Source organism: Larus michahellis, chromosome 10, assembly GCF_964199755.1.
Source record: "Larus michahellis chromosome 10, bLarMic1.1, whole genome shotgun sequence".
NCBI classification, from domain to species: domain Eukaryota; kingdom Metazoa; phylum Chordata; class Aves; order Charadriiformes; family Laridae; genus Larus; species Larus michahellis.
This window is the reverse complement of record NC_133905.1, coordinates 24148995-24172864: the sequence shown is the minus strand read 5'-3', so window position 1 is coordinate 24172864 and position 23870 is coordinate 24148995. Positions and strand designations below refer to the sequence as shown.

Sequence of the window (23870 nt, the reverse complement as noted above, 5' to 3'; positions counted from 1 at the left end):
GTGGCCCAGAGAAGCTGTGGCTGCCCCATCCCTGGAGGGGTTCAAGGCCAGGTTGGACGGGGCTTGGAGCGACCTGGGCTGGTGGGAGGTGTCCCTGCTTTACCAAATATCTTGCCTTGGTTACAAGGTCCATCAAACTTGAATACTTTCACAGTGTTCTCCCAGAACAGCTTTTTGATCTGTTCCCCATGTCCAATACTGACTTTTCCTTTGCACTTTTCATGGAATAAAATATTTCTTTATGGGCTTCAGCGTAATTTTAGCCTGAGTTCCTTGCCAGGGTTAGATTGCCAGGGCGTCTTAGGGAAGAGTTTGTGCTGATTGTGAGTGGAGTTTTCAAAAGCTCCATTTGGCTTAGACTTGTGATCTTGCGTAAAGCAATTTTAGTCAGGTCTGTAGTAATTAATGTTGTATGCGCATATGCGATTATGGAAATGGTCTAAGAATTTATTGCCATTTCAATTTTATTTTAGCTCTCAAGCTTTTTGGCAGCTGTTAGAGTGCAAACATGGGACAGTGGATTTTTTCTGTCCTGTGTGATATAGTAGCTGCTTAATTTCTCAGATAAGAAATCTGGAATTGGAGGTAAAACACTCTGCTGAACCTTTGCAGGCTTAGATTAAATCTTAATTATGATTCATGTCCTTAACTTTACAGCTATTAAACACCTTGATTTTAGAAGTAATAAAATTAATCTGGCGAATTAGGTTTACCAAGTGCATTTTTAATTGAATTTAAATTTAAAACCAACGTAGCCAACGATTGTCAGTCCCCGTTTCAGGCAATATCATCACTGAGATAATGTTTCTCGTCTCCCAAGCAACACGCCGGAGAGACAGAGTTTGGAAGAACCAGCTCTCTTTTTGACGATTGACTCTCCCGCGATATTTTCCTTCGCGTTGGCTCCGCTCACGCGGGTGTTTTGTGAACCTCTCTAGTACCGCCGCTCTCTGCCGCTTCCCCACGCGTACCGGGGCCCCAGGTTTGATTTGGCACCCGAGGTGCAGAGAAACTTGTGACTCGGTTTTCAGGAAGCAGAGGGGTTGGTGATTAAACTTTTTCACATGCATTTGAGCACGTACCCTAGTCAGCTGCCTGCTTGTATTTTTTCGCAGGCAGTTGCTCTGCATTTGCATACATATTGTGCCAAATATTACCTATTGCTACACGCAGGATAGTTACCAAAATAGCGATCTAGTATTACTGCCACTGACGTTTCCGCAATGGGAGTTGCTAGCTAACTTTGAGACAGGCAAGGTAAGGTATGTCTGAGGGAAAAGAGAGGGGGGAAAAATTAAATATACAACGCAGATTGTTGAGTTGTGAATGTGACCTTTATTTTGTTATCTAGGCCTTGAGATGAGAAACTGAACTCGGTCATGCTTGCATAAGACATTACTGCAGTCATGTCCTTCTGATTTTCCTGGAATAGAAACCTCGTTAAACGACATGAAATTATAAGAAAATCTTTCAAAGCAATCCTTCTGTTCCTCCTCATGCCACCCATATCGAAACACAAACATTTCTTCTCCCTCTTTTCCCTCGCTCTTTTCTTTACTTCCTCTTCCTCAGTCTCTGACTGACATCTCTCCTTTCTCCTTTGAAGACTCATTCAGAGCCTGTGTCGACCTGGACCGGCAACCTCTGAGTTTAAAGCTGCATTTCTGGCACAGTAACATAAAATACGGACACCGGTTTGCTGTAGAAAAAAAGCACATCCATCCTGTATCTTGCTTTTTGCCCCACTCTCTGATTTTGCTCATGTTTTCAAGTGCTTCTTCACAATAAACTTGCCATGCCCCATGTCGGATATCCATCTCCTCCCATACCATAATGATATTCTTCTTACCAAGTCCAAAATACCTTTCAGGAAATTCGGCACTCAAATAGAAACGGTGCTCATGTCTGGCAAGATCTGACAGTCAAGTAGGGTTCTCGGTACACTTCTGGCACTCTAACTATCTGTCCAATGGAATACATAAAATCATAACGAAGGATGTAATGAGAGAATAATGAAAAAAACCACCTAGTTTGGTTAAATGAAAACTCGGCTACTCTGCTGGCTTATTTTTTCGCACTTGGACAAGGCATAAGGGAAGCTCATTCACGGTTACTTTCAATTGAAGTTCAGAATCTCACATTTAGACACAAATCCTACTAATGAAGTATTGGGAAACAATTGGCCTCAGACCTGCAGAACAATGTATCTTTTTGGACTTGTAAAACAGGACTTTTAGGGTTGTTTTACAGTTTGTCTTTGCAGCCAGACTAGCTTGACTTGTTCCTGAAAGCATTTTTGGCCTCCTATCACAAACTGAATTGACATCATTTCCTGCATAAATAGAGTAGGAATCAAAACCTCCTATTAGGAAGCCAAGGTGATTTGGATTCAAAAAAAACCAACAAAAAAAAAAAAACCAAACCAAAAAAACCCAAACAAATGCATCTTTAAGTCACAAGACCTTGCTTTTGGCATGCTATTGTACCTTCCAAAGCTTCTGAATGGCTGCACATTAAGAAAGGTTTGAGCTGTCCAGTTATTTAGACTTCCTTTACTCACCTGAACTGCTGACTTTGTCTGTCCTTTCTTGCATAATAACTACTTTTTGATTGCTTAAAAGTACAGAAGCTTGTCCGTCAGATTTGTTGTGTTCGGTCTTACCTAATTCTGTATGTCTTGTATTGTTTTACCTTGTAGGGTCCACCTTGAAACGACTATGTCTAGGCAAAGATCACAGTAGTAGTAACTATCCCATTTTTGTTTCTCAGTATTTCCTTCATGGCATGGGATGTTTTTTGCTTTTTTTTTTTTTTAATATTATTATTGTTTACTAAAAGCTGGTTGTTTGATGGATAGAGCTGATGCACTTATACTGATATGAAATTAGACCGTATAAATCGTGGTACTTTCGTACTAATGCATGTGCTGTGATGTCTTGGGAACCACGCATGCGGCAAGACAGTTGTGGTATTCTTTGTGTGTGAGACTGTGCACGCATGCGGCGAGAAAACCGGATTCAGTGTTTGTCTTTCTGAAGTACACACCTTTATATGACTGCAGTTCTCTGCTGGAGGAATTTAGAGCTTTAAACGACCTTGCTCCTGTTGGGCTGCATGAAATATTAAACACTAATTGAAGAGCTTTCCTGTCAAAATACTTATTTTTCTCACCGGTCCCTTTCCCCCAAGCAAAGGAAAAGGAAATGAGCAGTGTTCACTTAGAAGTTATGTTGCAGGTTGAATGCATGATTATTTAAAGGTTATTAACGTATCTTATATAACCGTAGGACTAATTAGTTTACTCGATTTCACTGGCTGGTAACTGATTAACAGAAAAAGATGACTGAATGTTTGTGTTTGCTTATATAATAATTTTACTACGGTTCTATGAACTTTTTGCTTGGAGAGATGGTCTTTATTTCAAGTCTTTAGCCACATCAAATACGTTAGCTGGAAAGTTACTTTATATTTTCTGCTTAGGTCAAATTCAGGCACCTTCACTTGCTGTTCTCTGCTGATCTTGCTGTGTCAGACTTGTAGTTACCAACACGTAAAAAGGACAGATCCTTTTTTTCCTTTTTCCTAGTTCTTCTAGAAAAAAGCAAACACGTAAAATTACAGCTCTGTCAGTACTCTTCCTGTCTGCTTTTATCTATACCAAAAGTTCTGTATTTATATCTTTGTCTCAAAAACTCACACAACCGCTTTGTCCTCCTTTCTCCTCATTCTTCTGTACATTCGTGGTCCTGATGGGGGTTTTTTTCCCCAAAAATACGCAGATGGCAGAGTAAACGGTCCTAACACCGTTGCGAGAGATTGTGGGTTCCTGGAGCCTTTGAGGCCAGCCCTGTTTGTAACCTATATGATAATTATGATTTTCCAGGAGGACAGTAAACTTAGCCAAGTGAAATAAATGGCAAATTCATTTTTTAAGTGTGTGCAGTTTTAGTAAGTAGTACATCCTGCCTCCCACTCTCTCGTGGTAGTCTCCTCCGAAGAGACTTTGTGAGCCTGAGGATGTCAGTGTTGCTGGGACTGCCTCCGTTTCTTCTCTCTGAGTCATTAATTTCACTGAGAGAGAAGTTGTGGGTGCAACAGCTAGTGGCTGAGGTAGCATAACGGGATAGAAAATATGAATGCGTTGGACTTGGACCATTTCTTTAAGCAAAGGTGTTCTGTAGAAAGGAGGGGGAGGGTTAAAAGTCCAAAAAGCCACCATTTGAATTGCAGTAGACGAGAAACTGTTTGAGCAGCAAGGTGGTGACGCAGAGATGCCATCGTCAACTTTCTTTGTGTGTGATTTTCCAGGATCCTCGACAAACAGTCTCGTAACGTGTCCTGAGCCCGTCCCACAATCAACCCTGCAGGTTCAGGCCAACAACAGTAACAACAAGAAAGGGACGTTCACAGACGATCTTCACAAGCTGGTTGACCAGTGGACAAGCAAAACTGTTGGAGCTGCACAGACAAAACCTTCTTTAAATCAACTGAAGCAGAACCAAAAAAGGCAAGACATGGAGCCAAAGGCTAATCCCATGCAAACACAGAATGAGACATGTGGAGTAAGTGGCACTCCTTGAAGGACGTACCTTTTGCTATGTGTCTGAAAGCCTTTGCAGAACTCAGATTTGGAGGAGGACATAGACTAAAATTACTTCCGATAGTTGCTTCCTTTAAATGTCCATCTCTTTTCATTAAGTACTAAACCAGATTTTTTTTTTTTAAATTGTCTTTTGGAATAATCTTGAGGGATATATGGGCTGCAATAGATATATATATATAAAAATATATATATTTTTAAATTGCAAACTGCTTATTAACAGCAATATACAGCAATACTCATACTGCTAACCATATGTTGCTCCACTGAAGTTTTAACTATTCCTGAAGTTTTCTTCTTTTTTGATGTTTAATATTAATCTTCCGTAGGCAGGACGGAGGCTGGGCTGGTGGCTTGGAGGTAGTGAGCCTTTGTTGTAGTGGAAGCAGAGCGAGTACTGCGCTGGGACAGGGGACAGGCAGATGTGATTCTGACCTTCGCTTCTTGTACTGGGCATCTTCGAGGTTCTCTACCTCATGCAAATACCGTCTTCGGAAATGCTGTTGAAAGTAAACCACAACAAAATGGAGATGGGAAGTGCCCCCATTCATCCCCTCTTCTTTTCAGTAGCAGGAAAAAAAAACCATCGTGACACGCGTTTGTGTCTGCGTTCGGTGCTTGTTTTCATGGGTGAGCGACAATACGGAGGTAGGCACAAACACGAATGAAGATGTATCCAGAATCCCAGTTTACCATTCTCTCCCAGCCTGGTCTGGGTTTCCAGGCCCTCTTCCTCCTCCTGATGGTAGGATGTTTCTTTGATTAATAATTTTTGCTGGATTCAGTTTCTGGAAGGCTGGAAATTGAGCCAAAGTAGAGGAAAATAAATTAATTTTAAAAGCAAAGAAATAGTGAAAACAAAACCAGTGAGGGACTACTTTGCCATCTCTTAAAAACAAGTTAACTGGGTCTGAATAGTAAACCATTGCCTTTTTGGGATGTTGAAGGAAAAAAAACCCAAAACATGTATGCAGCAGTGGTAGGTCTGTAGTTATTGGTGAGGTGAGACGTGCCCAAGCAGGACCGGTGCTAATGTGTCCACTTTGGTACCTGCTGGTTTTGGAGTTAGTGGGGTCACTGACTTCACAGGGAAAAGCATTTGTTCAAATTTATCAAGCAATTTTATGTCAATTCTTAGTTGCCATAAATGAACAAAAACCAGAGAGTAAATGATCCTGCTGTGTTGTGATGGTTTAACCGGTATAAACCCGTTCTGGAATAACTGCGACATCTACTTAAGGCCCCATTAGTTCTCCCAAAATAAGTCACAGGAAGTGCCGGTAAATAAAAACTGAAGATTATATAGGAAGTGATGGTGAGGACACAGACTTTGTTCTAAGTCACTTCTTACTCTCTTTTGATGTGCAGGTTGGAGGTTGCTGTCTTTTCCCTGAGGCTCCTGCAGTAGTCTGAAGCGTTCCATGGGGGTGGTCTGCCCACTTACCACTCTGGAAAAGAGAGTGGTTATTTTGCTTATTTAAATGACCTTAACATCATAGAATCATAAATGTGTTGGGTTGGAAGGGACCTCTCAAGGCCATCTAGTCCAACCCCCTGCAGTCAGCAGGGACATCTTCAACTAGATCAGGTTGCTCAGAGCCTCCTCCAGCCTGGCCTTGAATGTCTCCAGGGATGGGGCCTCCACCCCCTCTCTGGGCAACCTGGGCCAGCGTCTCACCACCCTCAGTGTAAAGAACTTCATCCTAATGTCTAATCTAACCCTGCCCTGCTCTAGTTTAAACCATTGTCCCTCGTCCTATCGCTACATGCCCTTGCAAACATCGATTTAGGGTTAATTTTACCTTCTGCAATCTTGGTGTCTCTGTTTCAAAGCCTGTGGAGATGGCAGAATACCGCTGTGAGAGGAACAGGAATGTCCCTGTCTCAATACACTGATTTTTAGAGAGTTTCTTTCTTTCTAGAACATGGCAGTTCCAGGGAATTAACAAGGCAGATCGAAGTCTTTTAGAGATGATTTACCAAGCTCTCAGACAGGTTGGGATTCCCTGCTCTCGCTTCGCGTCATTCCGTGTTGCTTGGAAGAGTGGCAGTCAGTTAGAGACCTCGCGAGCCCGCGCCACCTTGCCCTGGGTGGTTTTGTCCATCGAGTCATTGCAGAGCGGGCTGCAGAAGAGATGCAAAGGTAGACGGCAAATCTTCCTAGCGTGGTTATCGTTGGGATATTTTGTCCATGAAGGTGGCACTGCACGCTGGAGATGACAGGAAAACAGGGCAGTGGATGTGATTTAAACCACTTTTACAACAGCACAAGGGCTGTTTTGGGAGCTGAGCGGTCATTCTGCTGATGGTACCTTTTGAAATTCACCCGAAAGGGGAAATTGAAGTTAAGGGAGGAGCAGGTTCGTGATGTTGGGAGAAAAATAGCCGAAAGAGAAGGAAGGAAATTGTGTGAAAGGACCCATAAAATCAGTTCTTGGGGCGATGAGTTACGTGGGGAGATGTTATACGTGTACTGAATCACCATTGAGCCCACCTTTTAAAATGGTATTGAAAAGACAAAAAGAACTCAGGAAATCACATAAAGGATGGAAAAAATAGCATGATAACAGGGAGCATATAAATCTCAGGCTGTACTTCTTCAGTCCATCTGTTAACACCCTCTTTTCGTCGTCTTTTTGATCAAATACAAAAATGCCTTTGCAAAAAAAGAATAAGGAGCGCTAAACAGATTTCCAGCCCATCAGAGGAAGTTATAACAAGGTTTTGTGTTGCAAATAAAGGCTAGATAAATTGGAAACATGGTGATTCTTATCTTTTTTCTTTTTCTTTTTCTTTTTTTTTTTTTTTTTTTTTGACTGGAACAAACTAGCAGGAAACTGTTAGGGCGGGTTGTCTCGTATCTTCAAACTGGTTGTGTTGTTTTGGGAGAAGCTAGTGTTGGTCCCATGCGATGATCGGAAATGAGGGGCGGGAGGGAGGCAGTATTGCATACCTTTGCTTCTGAATTTTCTCTGGGGGCCATTGGGCAGAAAGGCGTCTCCTTGAAGAGTTTTCAGACAGGAGTGGGAGTGAGATGAGTTGTCCCATGGTGCTCTGTTGGTTATAGGTCCCCTGGAATCGGCACCACGTAGAGCTCTTGTACGTGACGCAGAGGCCACGCAGGCGGCGGGCACCCTCCTGGGGTGAAAGCCTAGGGCTTTTGTTATGCGAGGTGTGACAAAAAAGGTGTCAAACCAAATGCTCCCCCTCTGCTCTGCGTTCATTTTTTCTTTTTTCAGTCTCTTAGGCCAACGGGAAGTTGCAACATACCCTTATATTGGTTAGGGGTAGAGTTGTTTTATTTATATTTTTAATGAATTATTTTCCCTTACTGTCCACCCGCTGTTATTAACACGCAGGGTCGTTGTGCGGCTGATTTCAAGCCTTCTCTTGCACCCTGGAAGCACAGGACTGGCTTTTCTGAGTTACCTTTTGTCTTGAGATGCTTCTACCACTGCCAGCAAATTGTTTGCCATGTGAATACAATATATTATTGGTCCCTTTTTTTTAATGAAGTGAAGGCTGCTCTTTAAGGTTGGAATTCAACTCAGAAGGGAAGTCGGTGGTGTGTTTAATAAGGGCTAGTGGTTTTATTTTCTTCCTCTTTATCATCAGAAGTGTAGAAAGCAATACAATAACTGGGAGGCAAAGGAAGACGAAATTCTGCTTTCTTTCTGGGGAAGTTATTTGGCTGCAGTATTTCGGTGCGAATTAGAAGTTTGGGAGGGAACCTTCAGGCATCCAGTTGTGTCACAGGAGCGCTGAAATGTCCCTTTTCAAATGTTTTATTGAAACAAGGCAATACACGTGTAATAGGATATACTAGGAAGAACTGAAGTCAAACTCCCTGATAATAGTTATTTCTGTCGTGCTCATCTGTGTGGAAAACATGATGAAATAATCCTTTTTTACAGGTAATTGTGGTTACCAGCAGTCAAGGAATACGCCTAGGAACGTGAGCTGACTTGTGTGTAAAGACTACTGAATACTGGGTAGTTAAAGGTAGTTTTTGAAGATACCGGGGAATAAAAGGGCTTACCGAAAATACGTTTTCAATTCTTCATAATCTTATGTAGCTCCATGGGGTTTTAAAGAAAAAAACTACTACCCCCCAAAAAAAAGCTGTAAGCATGTTCCCCGTCCATGATAAGGGTGTTTCTGTGAAGCGGGCAGGTCTGCGTCGGTGGGTGACGTGCGCTGGGGCTCAGCCGCCATCGGTAATAGCCGCACATCTGCTTCCATTTGGGACAGCTTGATCTGAACGAGCTTGGCTGCCCAGGAAGCAGCTTTCTGGAGATAGCCACAGGCACGACAACGGAGCGGAAGGCCTATTAACGCCTTTTACCGTGTCTTCCGTCTCCATTGAATTGGAAGAAGAATAAAAAATTGGATGAATCTGTGTTTGAAGCTCTTCAACACCACCTTCTCGGTCGGAATGGCAGAATAGCTTGCCGGGAACGCGGAAGGGCCCAAGCACAAATCTTCAGTAGCACCTAATAACTTTGGGTTTTCAGCAGACTGGGAAAAAGTGGTAAAAAAGATGAATTAGCATCCTTGCCCTGCTTGTGTTGGCAGCCAGCTCTGATGCCGTCCTGTGATTCAGACGGTTTTGTTTCACTGGTAGTCGGACCATGCAGGAGTAAACCAGTAACACTGAACAACGCAGCCATCGAAATGTAGCTGGAAGAAAAATTATCTAAATCCTGCACTTTTAGAACGAGTTGTGATGGTTACGCTCAGCTTTCATGGCTGAATTACCCGGTTTCATCTCTTCTAACGTAAAAACATAAGTATTTATAATGTTTATAGTAAGTCTAGCACGATGTTGGCGGTATACTTTCACAGTACCGTGCCTATGAACATTGCTAAAGTGGCACTTTAGAGCTTGCTTGGTAAAGCCTGATGGCAGGGCAGAGAAGTCCAAAGAACAGATTTATTTTTTTTCTGCGCTACCATAGCCTTTTTCCAGCAGGCTTGCTTTCATTTTTATGTATGTTTTTGCGCGTGTTCTTCTTTGTGTATCCCAAATGAGTACGTCTGATTATTTGGGGGAGCGGGAATAAATGGCAGCAAGGGAAAGACTTGGCAGCCAAAGGCTGGCATTTGGGGAAGCAGGAGCGAGAGGTGGCTCTTAACCGGCAGGGACGGGTACTGGCCCTCGGGGCAGAGGTTTATTCGGGCAGGGAGAGTTTGGCAAGCGCAGGAGAGGAGGCGGCATGAGCGGAGGTACGAAGGCAGCAGACGGAGACGTGGCCATACGTGTTCGTTCACGAAGTATATTGCTTCTATAGAGGAGGCTAATTGAGATGCAGAGGGAAAGAGGGAATTTCACACCTTTCCCGTATAATACAGGATACGTTTTAGGATGTCGACCCAGTCTCCTTTCCAAAAAAAAAAAAAAAAAAAAAAATCGCTATTAAGTATCTCTAGCAGACAGACTTTTACATGGTGATGACAGACGTCAATTTTGCAGTCCATTTGTTAAATTCATTAAGTTTGGACTATGTCTACCTTATCAGCCTGCTTAAGGCCAAGACAGAGGACTTTACTAGGCTCTAGGCAGGCAGCAGAACAAACAGAAGTAAATTAATGTTGTAATATTAAAAATGAACAATGCCATGTGTAGTTGGCGAGGTCGTGTACTCAGTCTCATTCCTCGCTGCTAGCGTTGCGTCGTCTGAAGTTGAATTAGGAAGGGAAAAGAGCACTTCTGCTTCACGCTCCTGCAGGAGGATTAGAGTGTTTTAAATAAGCCCCAAACACTTGTCCTGTATGACTGCGGGTTATGGTTATAAAGGTCTTTCATTTTTTTCAGTTATCTCTAAACATTGGTTGCTTCGGCTGGAGACGGGAGTCTGATACTGTACCACTCGTTTTCAATTCCCAAGACGACTGGGTATAGAAGAAACGATTTGCACCCTTATCTTCAAGCTGCGGGTAGAACGCCCAAGCCCAGAAGATGCTCCGGGAGCTGGAGCCTTGTCACGGCTAGGGTATAGTGTGCTGGAGTTGATGATGCGCGTGTTGGAATTGATGGCTTGTGCCACAACTGGCACCTTTGCAACAAACTGACAAGGTAATACCTAAGAGGAGAGCAGGGACCTGCAGATAACAAACGTGTCCTTTCAGCACCGAATTGGCCAGCTCATGAGGGACAGGAGAGCTTACGGACTCGCAGCTTCCCTGGGGAGCTTCAACGCCCCCAAGAAGCGTAGGTCTTGTGCTCAGGGGTAAAATACCCTTACTGTTGACAAGCCGTGCATCTCGGGGGCTTCCTTCGGTGTACCTCCATTAAAATACCAGCCTGACTGACTGAACTGCCGAGCTAGTTCTGTTCACAGCCATGACTTTGGCCTTAGTGCAGGTAGACTCCTTGTCCATCGCTGCCTGAGTGTCCATCTGCTTCCCTTTGAACTTTACGAACAAAGTGACTTGTAGTTTCACGGCTCCCCTAGAGCTGAGGAATCCGTAGCTCCTTGTGCTGTTTTGAGGACCGTTCTGGTGCACGTTGGTTTTGATGTTTCAGTCGACGTCTACATGCAGGAAGAAATGGGTCGGTTTGGCCTCCGTCGCTGTTGGGTCATCGTAGCTCATTAAAAGATGATGGTTAAAAAATGGTTTTGAGCCCCTGGAGTTCATCTAGGGGAAGATGCAAGAGCTAGATGTCTGGTTGCCTCTTAAAGTGTGTGTTTTGCTCCCTTGAAGCATGCGATGAAGGTAGAGGAAGCAACCTTAAATCATTAACGTACTTTTGACACGACATTAACAGGTTTTAGTAAGTAGGTCTAATGTTAGGTTTTGGAGCGTGATGTCATTTTATTCCCAGTTGCCCATACATCGCATACGTCGCCTTACCTACAGCTGCTGCGTTACTGAGTGATTTAGCTGGGAATGGAAAAGTCAAGCAGCACGGATCGGGTAGAGGTAGATTCCTCAGCATTTTAAATGAACTGAAAACATGCTTTTTCGAGTCAAGAGTTTTTTAAACAGGACCACTTGCTAAAATGTCACCTTACATTTTCAATGCTACTGTACGATCGATTGCTTGCGTAAGAAATGGCGTATCTCGGTTAGGTGCATTTACGGGCCCCATCCACTCGCAGTTGTCGAGTTTGATGGAAACCATCATTTTGAGGATATTAAAACGTGGGCCTCATAATAGGTTAAAGAAGTCTGCAGGCCTTAAAAATATGTCCTCAGCTCCTCTGTTTATTGGTCTTTGGTTTCTGCTGTCGATTTTGGTGGATTTTTATATATTAATGACGTTAAGTTCATGATACCGAAGCAGCTGTTTCTCTCAGTTCGAAGTTCGCCATCAGATTCAGGTTTCAGATTAAGAACTGGAGACAGTGAAGCGAAGAAAGGATATCAGATATTTCTGTATTTTTGTAAAATTTGCTTTGGGGCACAGGTTAATGTCCCAAAGCACTAAATCCCAGAGTGTGACGTTGCCATTTTAATTCTGAATGGAGAAGAGAACTAAAATCAGAAGCACGGAGTAAGCGTTCCACGCAGAATTACACATACATTCATTTTTTTTTTTTCCACTGAATTTTTACCTTCATACCGATTTTATCGGTTTAATGTGAAATATCAAATTAACGGGGAATTCCCAGACTTAAATAATACCCTTTTTTTTTCTTATGCCGTGAATAGGTGCTGGCTTGGTGGAAACCCCAGCAGGGAGTTGTGAATTCTGTGATAGGAAAAACGTAAAGAGGCGGCGCAAACCCCATCCGCAGCGGTTTGGATTAACGATTGTTTCCGCGGCATCGCGCGTGATGGAGCATATAATTTGGGAAGCTCTGCTCCCCCCCCCAGTATTTAGGAAGGAGAGCACAATCTCTGCCCCTCGCATGCAAAACCTGAATAATTGAAGTGGATATTAATAGAATTTTAGAAAAATCGCTAGAATTGGTTCCAGCAGCCCCTGAGGCGGGAGCAGCTCCCGCTGTGTCCCTGCTGGTTTACCTCACCTGATCCCGCCGGCGCCGCGTATTTAACCGCTGCGGGAAATCTCTTCCTGTCCTTCAGTCAAACGACATTTTACAGAAATAAGTGCTAGAATTTTTGAAACCTGTTCTGAGGAGGGCTGTGAGAATTTGGGGTTTTCACAAGTTTGGGGTTTTGTTGCTTGGTTTTTTGGGTTTTTTTAGATTTGGGGGTTGTGCACTTTTTTTTTTTTTTGCAAGATTTGGGTTTGTTGTTTTGGGGGTTTTTTGCGAGATTTGTTGCGGGGTGGTTTTGCAAGATTTGGTTGTTGGGCGTGTTTTTCAAGACTTGGGGTGGGTTTTTTTATGATTTGGTTTAATTCTGTATTTAGTTTAATTTATTTACTTTTAGGCACAAGACCGAGCGTAAAAGGTACTTGGGTTCCTTTGCACATTTGGAGTCTTTCATGGCTTTTTCTTTGGCGTTTGGCTCTCACCTGCTCAGCGACGCTTCCTGCCTCCTTAAATACTAAGATTATATTCAGACAGCTTTTCCCCTCCTCTCTGTTTCAATATTTCCTATTAATTTCCATTTTTTTTTTCTTTAAAAAAAAAAAAAAAGGGGAGGGGTGGGGGGGAGAAATTGCACCCCTTGAGCTTTGAGGACACCGTGCATCCCTGTGCTTGGAGCCCAGCTGTGGATGCGGGGCAGGGATGCTGCCGGCAGGGACACGGCTGGGGGGAGCAGCACGGCCGTGGTCCCGGCGTGGACACGCGCGTCTCGGCGCAACGGCACCGCCCGCGGCGGGTGGGCAGAGAGGAGCTTAATAGCGACGCTTTCTGTGTTTTTCTCTTCGTAGGTTAATTCGGTAAGAACGGGATTGGGGAAAAAGTGTGTTCTTCCAGCGTCTTGCCCCCTGCCCGCTGCGTTAGCTGCTGGAGCTTCACCGTCCCTGCCAGTGCCTATGCCAGGGCCCCGCTCTGGCACGGTGACACCTTACGTGATGCCTCTGTGTCAGTTCGGAGGAGTGTTCCCTACGCCTGCGTACGGCGTGCAGTGGCCGGGGCCGGCAGCGCAGCCCGGCATGGCAGGAGGTCCCCCCGTGGCCCGGTTCTCACCCCTCGGCAGAACCTGCGTGCGGATGTACCCGGGGGGGCTGCAGCCTCCTGCCGCCGAGCCGCCGGGCCCCCACCTCCGGCTGACGTAGCTCGGCCAGCGTGCCGCGGGTAGCGCGGGTCTGGGCGTTGGCTCGTCGGGTCCGTGGGTAGGTGCCACACGCGTCGGAGGCGGCGGGGTGGGGGTCCGGCCCGCCAGCGCGCACAGCCATACACTGCATCCAGCAATCACTGTGAGAGCGGTTCACAAGAGAGAGTCTGTTTGTTCCGGCAATATTTGCTTCTGTTTTATTGCTGAAGACACTTTATTCTGTTGTGTTCTGATGTTTTACACTTGCGATCCTTAACGTCGATGTACTTGAATTGATGACTAGAAAATTGTACTAACCCCTGCAGGAGTACAGTGCCTTGAATTTCAGCTTTTCAGTTCCAGCTGGAAAGAGACGTAAAATCATTCGAAAGGTGTATTTTATTTACGATCTGCTTGTGAGTTGAAGTTCTTTCTTTGCAAAGATATCGAAGGTTTACAGTTGACATTCTTCATCAGCTTCGTTCTGCTGTAAATGCTTTTATTTCGATTTATGGGTTGAATTTTTGCTTCTGAAGCTTTTAAAAAAAAAAAAAATAATAATAATAATTGTGAGGTGAGGTTTGTTTGAGGTGCTGGTGAAACAATTGTTTGTGTTTGTACGAGGCGTAGTGAAATGCACATTTTAAAATAGGAGCATTTACAGAGTGATGCACGTGAGGTGTATATAAGGACAGGTAATAGCTTCGGGCAGTGCAATTCATTCTCTTCCCCGTTCTCGGGTAAAGCTGTAGATGGCGACTGATGTCTCTACCAGGCAGGCAAATACGCTTCTCTTCTGGATCAGCAGCACATTGGACTACATTGCCTTTCCCTTACTGGCCTTTTTTGATTTGGTTAAATTACAAATTCACGCATGTTTCACAAGTGAAAAAAAAATCTGAGACCTTGACGGTAGGAGAACACGTCTCCGGGTTACTCGTAAGTACGGCGCTTGCCTGTATTCTGGCTTCGGTTCTCCCGCCGAGCTTCAAAATGCTGTTTTCCCACTGACGTGCTGGCAGTATTCATGCTCAACTGGAATAAAAATGTGAAGCTATTCTCTTTCATATCTGATGCTTCAGTTTTGGAGTCTCACCACCTTTTGTTTGAAATTTTATTTTATTTTTTTTATTTTTTTTTATTTTTTTTTTTTAAGCTTTAATTAAGTTTGCACTCTAGGTGGCATGGACACCTCTCTCCTGTTTGAAAGTTGCTTTTTGCCCATTTTATGGTGCGTTTAGAGTCTCCACCTCTCAGTCTAAAGGCACAAGACGACCGCTAAAGCTGATGTGCTGATGGTAAGTCTCCTTTCCCTCGAAGGCCCCGCGGGAGGGCGTTACAGGGGCGCAGGGCCCGAGCCGTGCGGTTGCACCTGAAGGCGCGTTGCTCTGTATCTCTGCTGCGGTGACAATTTACAGTGTCTGCTCCAGGGCAGAGATGTCTTGTGCTGCCAAGCTGTGAATTGTATAGTTCTATTGTACTTTGAGCATTCTATCTGTCTAAATTATTTTGTTTGTACCCTTTGAATATATTATTCCATCAATTCAGTTAGAATTGAATTTTATAGACAATTACGCAGAGTCTTCTGCCTGGGCAAAATACTTACTGTAGTAAGAGATTTCTGTTCTCTGTAACATGTATCTTTAATTTGTTTGGGTTTTTTAGATTCATGTCTGTATGCTTCATGAGCAAACATGGAAAATATGTTCTCACACGAGTTTTCCTTCGGCTTGCACTGAATCTTACGGTTTATGTCGCTGTTGCCTGTTGTATAGTCCATCCCTTGTATACTGACAAAGTCAGTGGCACTAAAAACCCCGGGAAATTGTATAGATTAAAAAGAAGAAAAATAAACATTTTGTGCTTGAAAATCGTGTGAAAAACACAGTGTTTTTCTAAAACGTAGAATTGTGTCCACTCCCAGCTGTCCCGGGTAACTCTGCGTTTGTTTTCCGGACTCTTACCCCTTGACTTGTGTAGAAGGAGCAGATGCGATGCCTCCACTCGTTCTCAGCTTCTGCCTGTCGCTCACGCGTCCCCGCCTCTTGGCAGCTGTAGAAGTGACGCGGTGCTCCAGAAGTCCCCTAGTGCCACCTCGCAGGTTGTGTTGCTTGAAATCCCCTGCTGTATTTCTGGTGTATGAGCTGCTGCAGAGCAGGGCGGGCTGGAACGCGACCCGGGTTCCTGTGAGCAGATGGTATCTTCAGTACTGCTGGTGGTACACATGAGGACGCTAGAGTTTGGTAGGTGATGGAGGAGGCACGTGGACTCTCCTTCTCCCAGGGAAGCCCTTTTAAATTCATCCTGGCATCATCTAAATGTGAGGAGGCGTTGATACGAAATTCGGCCCTAGTGCAAGCAGCCTCTTGGCGGTCGCTGTCGTTGCTGCAGGAGAAATTAGGGAAGGAAGTGCAGGAGGAGGCTGGATACTTCTGCTTCCGTGTTCCCGCGCGTCCCATCCGTGCGGCTTTGCTGTCTGCGCTGCGTGCATTGCAAAGCCTGCGCCCTGCGCTGTGTGATGGGCGGGATGTCCCCTGTCCCGGGCTGGGGGCTGTGCTCTGTGACAGGTGGGGTGTCCCCCTTCTTGGGACGGTGGCTGCGCTGTGCCACGGGCGGGATGTCCCCCTTTCTGGGACGGGGCAGGGCAGGCAGCCTCTGCCAGTGGGGCTTAACAGCAGCTTCCGAATCTCTGATGGCTGCATTGCTGTCACTGCTTTAGCTGGTATCGGAGCCAATGAGGGCTCGGAGATTGATGTTTGCATTTTGGTATTTATGATTTTAATTTTCTGATTGCCATCTTGGCTGCAGCTCTTCTGACTGTTAGCTTCCAGCTACGTTTTCTTACCCTCCATCGTGTCAAAGGGTGCTCTGACCCTCGGGGGCAGTTAAGCAAATGACATGAGATGCAATAAATGGGACAACTTCATGAGCAAAGGAGTGAGGGGGACCTGAGGGGTCTGGGCTGCACCTTCGGAGGTGGGGGTCTGTACCCAAAAAGACGTTCCTCTGCAGATCCCAGAACTGAATTAATTTTATTCCTGACTGGGAAAACTGCTTTGACGTGGGGCAAACGGGGCAAACCTGCCGGGCAGAATCCCTCGCCTTGCCAGTTGCAGGCCAGCAGCCGTGTCCCCGGTGCTGCTTTGCCAGGATGGGTGTGAAGTCCGTGCGGATCCTCCCCTTGAAATACGAGGGTTTGATGGGGGCGTTCGCAGATCCCCCAATTTTCAATCTTTTACAAGTTAACAGAAACTTAATACAAATATTGAAAGAACGTTTTAAACTGCCAAGTCGTGCACCCAGTAGTTCAGAAATGCCGAATTAAGTTTGCCCGTATGCCATTAATTTGGCTTTCCGATTGCTGTACGTCATGATGGAGTACCTAAATGCAGAATCACATCCTGTTTTCCCCCCGCGTCCCCGGCGTGCTTGGAGCGGGGCTGGGCAGGGAGGCGAGCCGCTGCCGCCAGTGCTGCTTGTCTGCCGCGGGGATGCAAAGCAGGGAGCGGAGACGGCAGGGAGAAACGTTGGGATGGTTTAAGGCTCTTCTGCAAGTCCCCATTCAACACCCCTGACACCGATTTCGTTCAAAAGAATGATGTAAAATTGTCCCTTGCGGTTTCTTTGCTTGTATAACTCTGGTGTCTGTTCCACAACTTTCCAGAGGAAATATTACTTAGCTATTATTTTACACCTGTCTCCAAAGTGCTCCTTTTTTGCTATCTACTGCATAACTTCTTTACTTTTCTCTGAAATATTTGACATCGGCTGGCATCAAAGACAAGGTGAGGGCTTGCGTGGGCCACCTGTGGTGACCTCTTTGCTCCTACAGAGATATTTGTGTTTAGGAATAAGGCGCACTCGTGCTAAATGGCAGCATTTCTGAAATGAACGTCTTAATCAAGTTGCAGGTTTTGCCATTCGGTGTTTGTGGAAGGAATCACTAATACTTTTGAATCACTCATTAGTTTGACTTGGCTTTGGCAATAGTTGCTCTTTCCCTTCGAGCACTTTTGTTGTGGTCCCAGGGCACTATTTTCAATTCCAAAAGCATACAGAGTTTTTCCAAACAAACCCTGTGGACTCTGCGCTTGGTGGGTCCCTGTCGGTATTGTTCAGTTTGCGCGCGTTCGAGTAGGAAAAACATCCGTCCTCCGACATCCTTTGGGAGTTGGCTTTGGAGAGTTGTAATCGGAAGTCTCCCTTCTGAAATGATTTAACCTCAGCTTTGCCTTTCCTGTGACCCCCCCCAATAAGGTTCAAGTCTTTTTGAGTAATATTAAGGTCTCGGATGTTAGCTAACATGGCAAAAACCCACCCTGGTTCTCTGCCTTGCTGCCGACTAGCCCCCACTTGAGTCTTCCGTAGAAAAGTGTTGGCTGTTGAAAGAGTTGGCTTGGAGACAGAAGTCACAAAAGGAATAGTTCGTGGCTGTGTTTAATACCTTCGTAAGGTTTCCTTGCATTCTCCGGTTCCTTGTCTGCCTTCCTCGGTCCCCGATTTCGGGTGGTGTTTGTGGAGAAGGATGGCGGTGCTGGGGAGGAGTGCGGGCGCTGAACGTGGGCAGGGTCTCTCCGCAGAGTTCTGGCGCTCCTGGTTGTCACGGATGGATGGATGGATACCTTGCTCTGGGATTGAATTTATAAAAGAGCAAAACCATCATCACATGGAATTTCTTGCCGTCGTTGGCTGTTGATCGAACCCTTGAGGAGCGTTTCTTTGAGTTGCGGTGTGGGGCTGTGGTTGGCTGGCGCTTGGGCAGGCCGAGCTTCACTCGAGTATTTGGGCAGGCTGTCTGGTGTGCTGGCCTTTGCGGTGTTTCTTCTGAAGGAACCTGGTAAATACAATTATTTTCCTGTCTATATACTCCTGGAATGAACCGTTGATTGGATGGGAATCGGGTCGCGACTTACACATGTCGGTGACCTTTGACTGGGGCGATATTTGCTTTTTCAGGTGGGTCTGTTTGTGGAGCCGTCGGCTGCAGATGCCGCAGGAAGGTGATGTTCCTGCCCTGACCGTGACGGTTCTTTTCTTAATGCAGATAAGCTCCAGAAGTGCAACATAATGAAATGGATTTTAGGAGCTGTCAGGTTACAAATTCCGCGTTATGAAAGAGTTTGTTGCTCAGAGGGATTTGGATGTACTGCAATGCTGACGTTAGCTGTGGTGGTAGATTACTTGTAACCGATTCCTCTCAAAGTCAAGCTTATAGCAGGGGGCAGCAACTTTTGTAAATTATTTGGTCCTTTCTCCTTTTTTTTTTTTTTTTTTTTTTTTTTTTTTTTTTTCAGAATGGTAGTTGCAGTGTACTGTCAGGATTGTTGCTGTATACGCTTGGGTCTATATTTGACTGTAAAGGCTCTCCTTTGAAATAACTTCCCCGTGAAAAGTTTCGAGGCGGAGTAATTCAAGCATTCAGCCTTACATGCAGAGCCTCGTTAAGCGTTGGATTTCGCTTGATAACCGTAGAGAAGCCGCGCATAGGAGACAGCCTACGATTTTGATAAAGTACCTGTTACAACGGTGAAATTCTTGTGACGAGTTCTTGGTTTTTTTAAACTCTGTTGAGCAAGGGAAGCTTGGATTAATTTCTTTTGATGTAGTGCCGCTGGATGGATTCGCGGCGTGTATTTAGTGTGGTGTTGTACTCCCACGTTAACAAGGCAGAAGGAAAAGTTAGGATTTTTTTTTTTTTCCCTTTGGAAAGGAGCAGATCCTCATACTTCGCCTCTCATTATTGAGGCGCGACTGAGTGCAGCTCTCAAGGAGCTTCCAGGGACAGGATGGGTACAGCAAGAGCCCGTTGAGCCACTCTTCTGGGGAGGTATTTGGTGTCTATCGTAGTTTTTCGGAGATATTCAGGGCTTTGACGCCTTGTAAAAACCCGTGGGACATTGAAGAAAAAATAACTAGCTGCTAATCCTTCTCAAACAGGTGTTCTGTAGGTCTGAGATAATATACCCCCCAAAAAAAGTATTTCCTTGTGTGTTGTTTTTTTAATTACTTTGCAAATACGGTAAAAACTTCCTCAGCATTCCGTTTTTGTTTATCAGGCTAGATGGGCTGGATCTAATGCCCTCCTCACTGTTAGTCAGCAGCTACAAGATGTGCAATCACCGCCTTGTTCCTGTAGTTCTCTCCAGCACAGAGACAATTTCGGGTGTAGCTGAGTTCACTCGTCTCTTCGGTGCTGTTGCCCTTTCGGTCTTTGATTGAAAGTGCAGATGGAGCCGAGAGTAAGAAGTCAAGAGGTTGTCCAGGGGATGCGGACTAAGCATCTGCCAGGGTTTGTATGAAGAGCCAGGCACCGGGAGAGCTTGCTCTGGTTTTGGCTTGGTGGCCGATGGGTGGTGCAGCCGGGCGTCATGCCCATTGCCGTCTTAAGGCTTGTCCCCATTACCTGGAGATCGTTAATTTTGCCTTGTTTCGTTTTCCTGGGTGAACTTCTGTGCCAAATGCTGGGTATCAGTAGCGAGCAGACGTTGAGAACGGTGGTGGCTTCGGGTGGATCTGCAGAACTGATGTCGAGCAGAAGCTCGAGGAGGAATTTGCGATCACGACGTGGTTTTACATCCTTTAAAAGTGATTCCTCCTACGAGCGGGCAGAGCAAGAAATACGGGAGGGAGAAAATTGGGACCGCATGTAACAAAAGCAAAGCCTACCACGTGGAGACCCACCAGGAGCTACGCCAAACACAGACGACGTCTTTTTGCACAGTGCGCTTTTCCCCAGTGTCCCTTGCCTTCCTTGCTGTTCTAGAAGACTCTACTGAATTTTTTCGGAAAGCATCTAGCAAAACTGTATGCTGTACGAAGCCCGCGGATGCTTGCAGATCCGATAGCAGTGTGCATGTTCCCGTGCCGGAGGGTGAGGTGCTTTGGTGCATGTCGGCGTGAGCGTGTCGCCAGCACAGCCGATGGGCACCGGTGGGGCATGTACCGCGGGACTGGCGGGGGTGGGGGGACGGACGCGTGGTGGCACCTTGTGTTGCTGCTGCTTCAGCCTCCTGCCGTGCTCTCGGCGTGTTGTTCTGGTGCTGTCATTTCAAGCCCTCGGCTGCTCTCTTCTCTCTGGTGTCCGGCTGGCCGGCAAGCGTGCGAAGGGTGGTGGAGGCCGACGGATCCCCGCCCCCTGCCTTGTGTTCTGCTGGCATGGAGAATGGCATCCCGGCTTCCCCGGTGGGAGGAGGGTCCTAGGATTGGCTCCGTTTCGCTGGGACGGGGGAGGCGAGCTTGGGCGGGCGCAGGATAGCCGGAGCCCACGACTTGCCCCAGCAGCCCCCCATCCCCGCAGCAGCCCTGCGTCCCTCTCCCCGCCGCACCCGGCTGCAGAGTCCCGTAAACCGGGACAAACGTGGGACGTCTCTGCTGGGTTTCTCTGTTTCTGCCTCCTAGGAGACTAGCTCTTCCCCCGCAGGAGTCGGGACTCTGGAGGGACTCCACAAGGTGCTTGGGTTCTGCCCTCAACATAAATACGTTTGTGCCTCTGAGATTTCAGTACGACACAGGGGATGTCTGAACGGAGGATTTCGGTTTCTGTTTCGCTGCGGTACCCGAAACGCGCGCGGTGGCTGGCACGCTCTGGCAGAAGCATCTTCCGCGCGCTCGTATGGCCCTTTGGGGTTTTGTTTGGGTTTTCCTACGTGTGAAATCCATATGTGGATATTTTTTTTTTTAGATTCTGAAAATGAGATCGTCAGCGACTGACACGTGGCCCCCTCAGCTACGGTGCCAAGCGCGAGGCCCCGCCGCGGCTAAGGAGGAGGAAGAGGAAGATGGGAAGTGATTTATCATGTGTGAGAAATTCTGTGCCGTTCTGGTCCATTCGACGCAATTTTGTAACTTCTTTCTAATCATTTTTTTATTTATAGTTGGAAATACAAAAATGTTATGCAAAAAAAAAAAAATAAAGGAGAATTATTTTGGGGGAAAAGGATTTTGTTCCAAATTGTTCCCTTCTGTTGTGAGCCAGGTTCCCGTGAGCAGCGGCTGGAGAAGAGGGAGGAGGAGGAGGCACTCCTTCAAATACTTTTTGTTTCACACAGTTAACTGTAATTTAAGTAATTTTCCAAAAGATAAGCTAGGCACGCGCATTCGAATTCTAGTACAAGGAAGATAAGTTCCAATTCCATTGAAATTTCTCACAGTTCTTTTGTAAAGATAATACTCTATTTTAAATCCGCTTAAATCAAGTAGAGAAGCTACAGAGACTTCACCGGAGAGTAAGTTCGTACTTGTCACTTCCCTTTTTACCTCTTTCTTTTTCTTATAGACCAGCCGCGTTTTCTTGCCAGAGTTAAATACACTTCTCGAGTCACTTCTAATTTTAAATGTAAGACTAAAACCCTTCTACAGACGAGTCGGTAATTGGAGCAACTTTTAAAAGACTTCAAAGTGCCTTCGACAAGCTAAAATTATGTAGTGGGGGAGATTTCTTTTTCTTGATTCACTGACGATGGGTTTCAGCTGTCTCCTGGGTTGAGGTGATGTACGAAGTAGTTTGTAGCAATAATCTCATGAGTAATCATTTATTATAAAGGACTACTCAATTTTATTTTTTTTTTAATTTTTTTTATTTTTTAAGAAAGGTGGGGTTTGGCTCTGTTCCTGAGGAGTGGGGAAGAGTGCTGCTCTTGCTGTTACGTTTGGGCCCCAAACTCTTACGACCCTCTGCTGCTGTGCTGTGCACCCAAGGACTTCAGTTGCTTCCCCCTTAGACAGTTCCAGACCATGATGTTCTGATTTTTATTATTTTTTTTTTCACTCTTGTTTTGGATACCAGAAAAACAGGAATTTCTGTTTGCCCTTAAGTCTTTCGGTACCATCCTTTCTTGCAGCTGGAGCCTGGCGTATTGTTTCGTTGTTATCTGCCGTGTCTGTCTCTTCCAAATCTCGGTTCTAAATAATAAATCTTATTTTGATGCTGTTGTTCCCTATTTCCTTTCCACCTCGGCTTCTCTTGCCCATCAGCGAGGCTGCTGAGAGCGCAGGTGGATTTAACTGTACTGCTTGAAGCTCAAGAGCCGCAAAGCAAAGAACCATTCAAGCACTCTGTAAATTCAGAGTTTTGAAGCCCCAGGGCCAAAATATATAAATTTGTGTTAACTTTGTGCTTCTGTGGGGTGCCTCCCACCCTGTCCCCGTCTCAGGACAGGGGACTGGTCTCCCGCATGAGAGCAGGGGCTGGAGAAGTGGTAAAGGCTGTCGCCGAGTTGTTGCTTGCCTTGGCCTTTCCTGCTTGTGGGAGGGACCAGATCCCTTCTTAGCGGGTGGGAGATGGGTGCAACCTCCGTAATGAGCCCTACACCTTTCATTTTCTGCTTTGGTTGCTGTCATCTTTCCCCTGGCTGTGAATACCCCTCCCTCGCCCGCCGTCCCACGCGCCGTTGACGGCATGCTGGGCACGGGGGACACGGGTGTTGCATCCCCGATGTGCTTCTCCAGGGATGAGTCGCTATTCCAGTGATCGTGTCAACAAAACACTGGGCCCTCACCTGAGTTTTTTTTATTCCCTAAGAGTCTAAAAGGCTGCTTTCTCCAGGGCAGTCCCATGCTGGGTCTCCAGGGGTCCAGGTCTTCAGCGTGGGCAGCCTTCATCGGTTTTTCTGATGCCTGACCCTCTTTGCTGCCCCTGCAGACCCTTGGGCTCCTCCGTGGCCCCCGCAACGGCTGTAGGAAGCCAGCGTGTCTCAGCCTCTGGATAAGTAGTTTGAAAATAATCTATCAATATTCAGATGAAATATAATGATTAGTATCAGGATTTAAAGATCGGGAGTGGAAACTGTGGTAACCACCTGGATGGTGGTTGCTCCCCACCTCTGCCAAGTCCACCTAGCTTTAGATAATCTCTTCTCCAAAGGGCTGCTGCGTTTTGGGGTGTAGCTCGCGTATGTCCTGCTTGCATTGCAGTTTGTAATAAAAGCCCTAAGAGCTGCTAAAGGTCCTTGAGCTCCTCCGGTATGAACTGGGATCCTCTGCGGAGGAAGAGCTGGGCTTCGGTGCTTTTCCTCCGTACCTGCTGTCTCCAGTTTCTCCCTTCCTTGCAGAGCAGTAACAAACGTTCTCCTCTTGATGTGATGCCAAGCGAATATTATGGTTTAAGAGTTTAATCAGAAACATTTTCTGCTGGCCGTAATCAAAAGCCCGAGCA

The 23870-nt window shown here is 45.9% G+C and overlaps 1 protein-coding gene across 27 annotated transcripts in view; it reads left to right on the top strand.

Annotated features, from left to right (window-relative positions):
* The window catches only part of WNK2 (WNK lysine deficient protein kinase 2), a 123583-nt gene extending 100928 nt beyond the window's left edge, over nucleotides 1-22655 (top strand). For 9 of the 27 annotated variants that reach the window (XM_074602985.1, XM_074602984.1, XM_074602977.1 and 6 more), the window contains 3 exons: nucleotides 2699-2743; nucleotides 4309-4562; nucleotides 21399-22655. In XM_074602985.1, the coding sequence (XP_074459086.1) occupies nucleotides 2699-2743; nucleotides 4309-4562; nucleotides 21399-21506 (407 nt within the window). In that variant the 3' untranslated portion in view covers nucleotides 21507-22655. Of the gene's footprint in view, nucleotides 1-2698; nucleotides 2744-4308; nucleotides 4563-10415; nucleotides 10677-13391; nucleotides 14784-21398 lie in introns of those variants that run through there. The other 18 variants (XM_074602980.1, XM_074602969.1, XM_074602957.1 and 15 more) reach the window with 7 other exon arrangements.
* Nucleotides 22656-23870: the final 1215 nt, after the last annotated feature.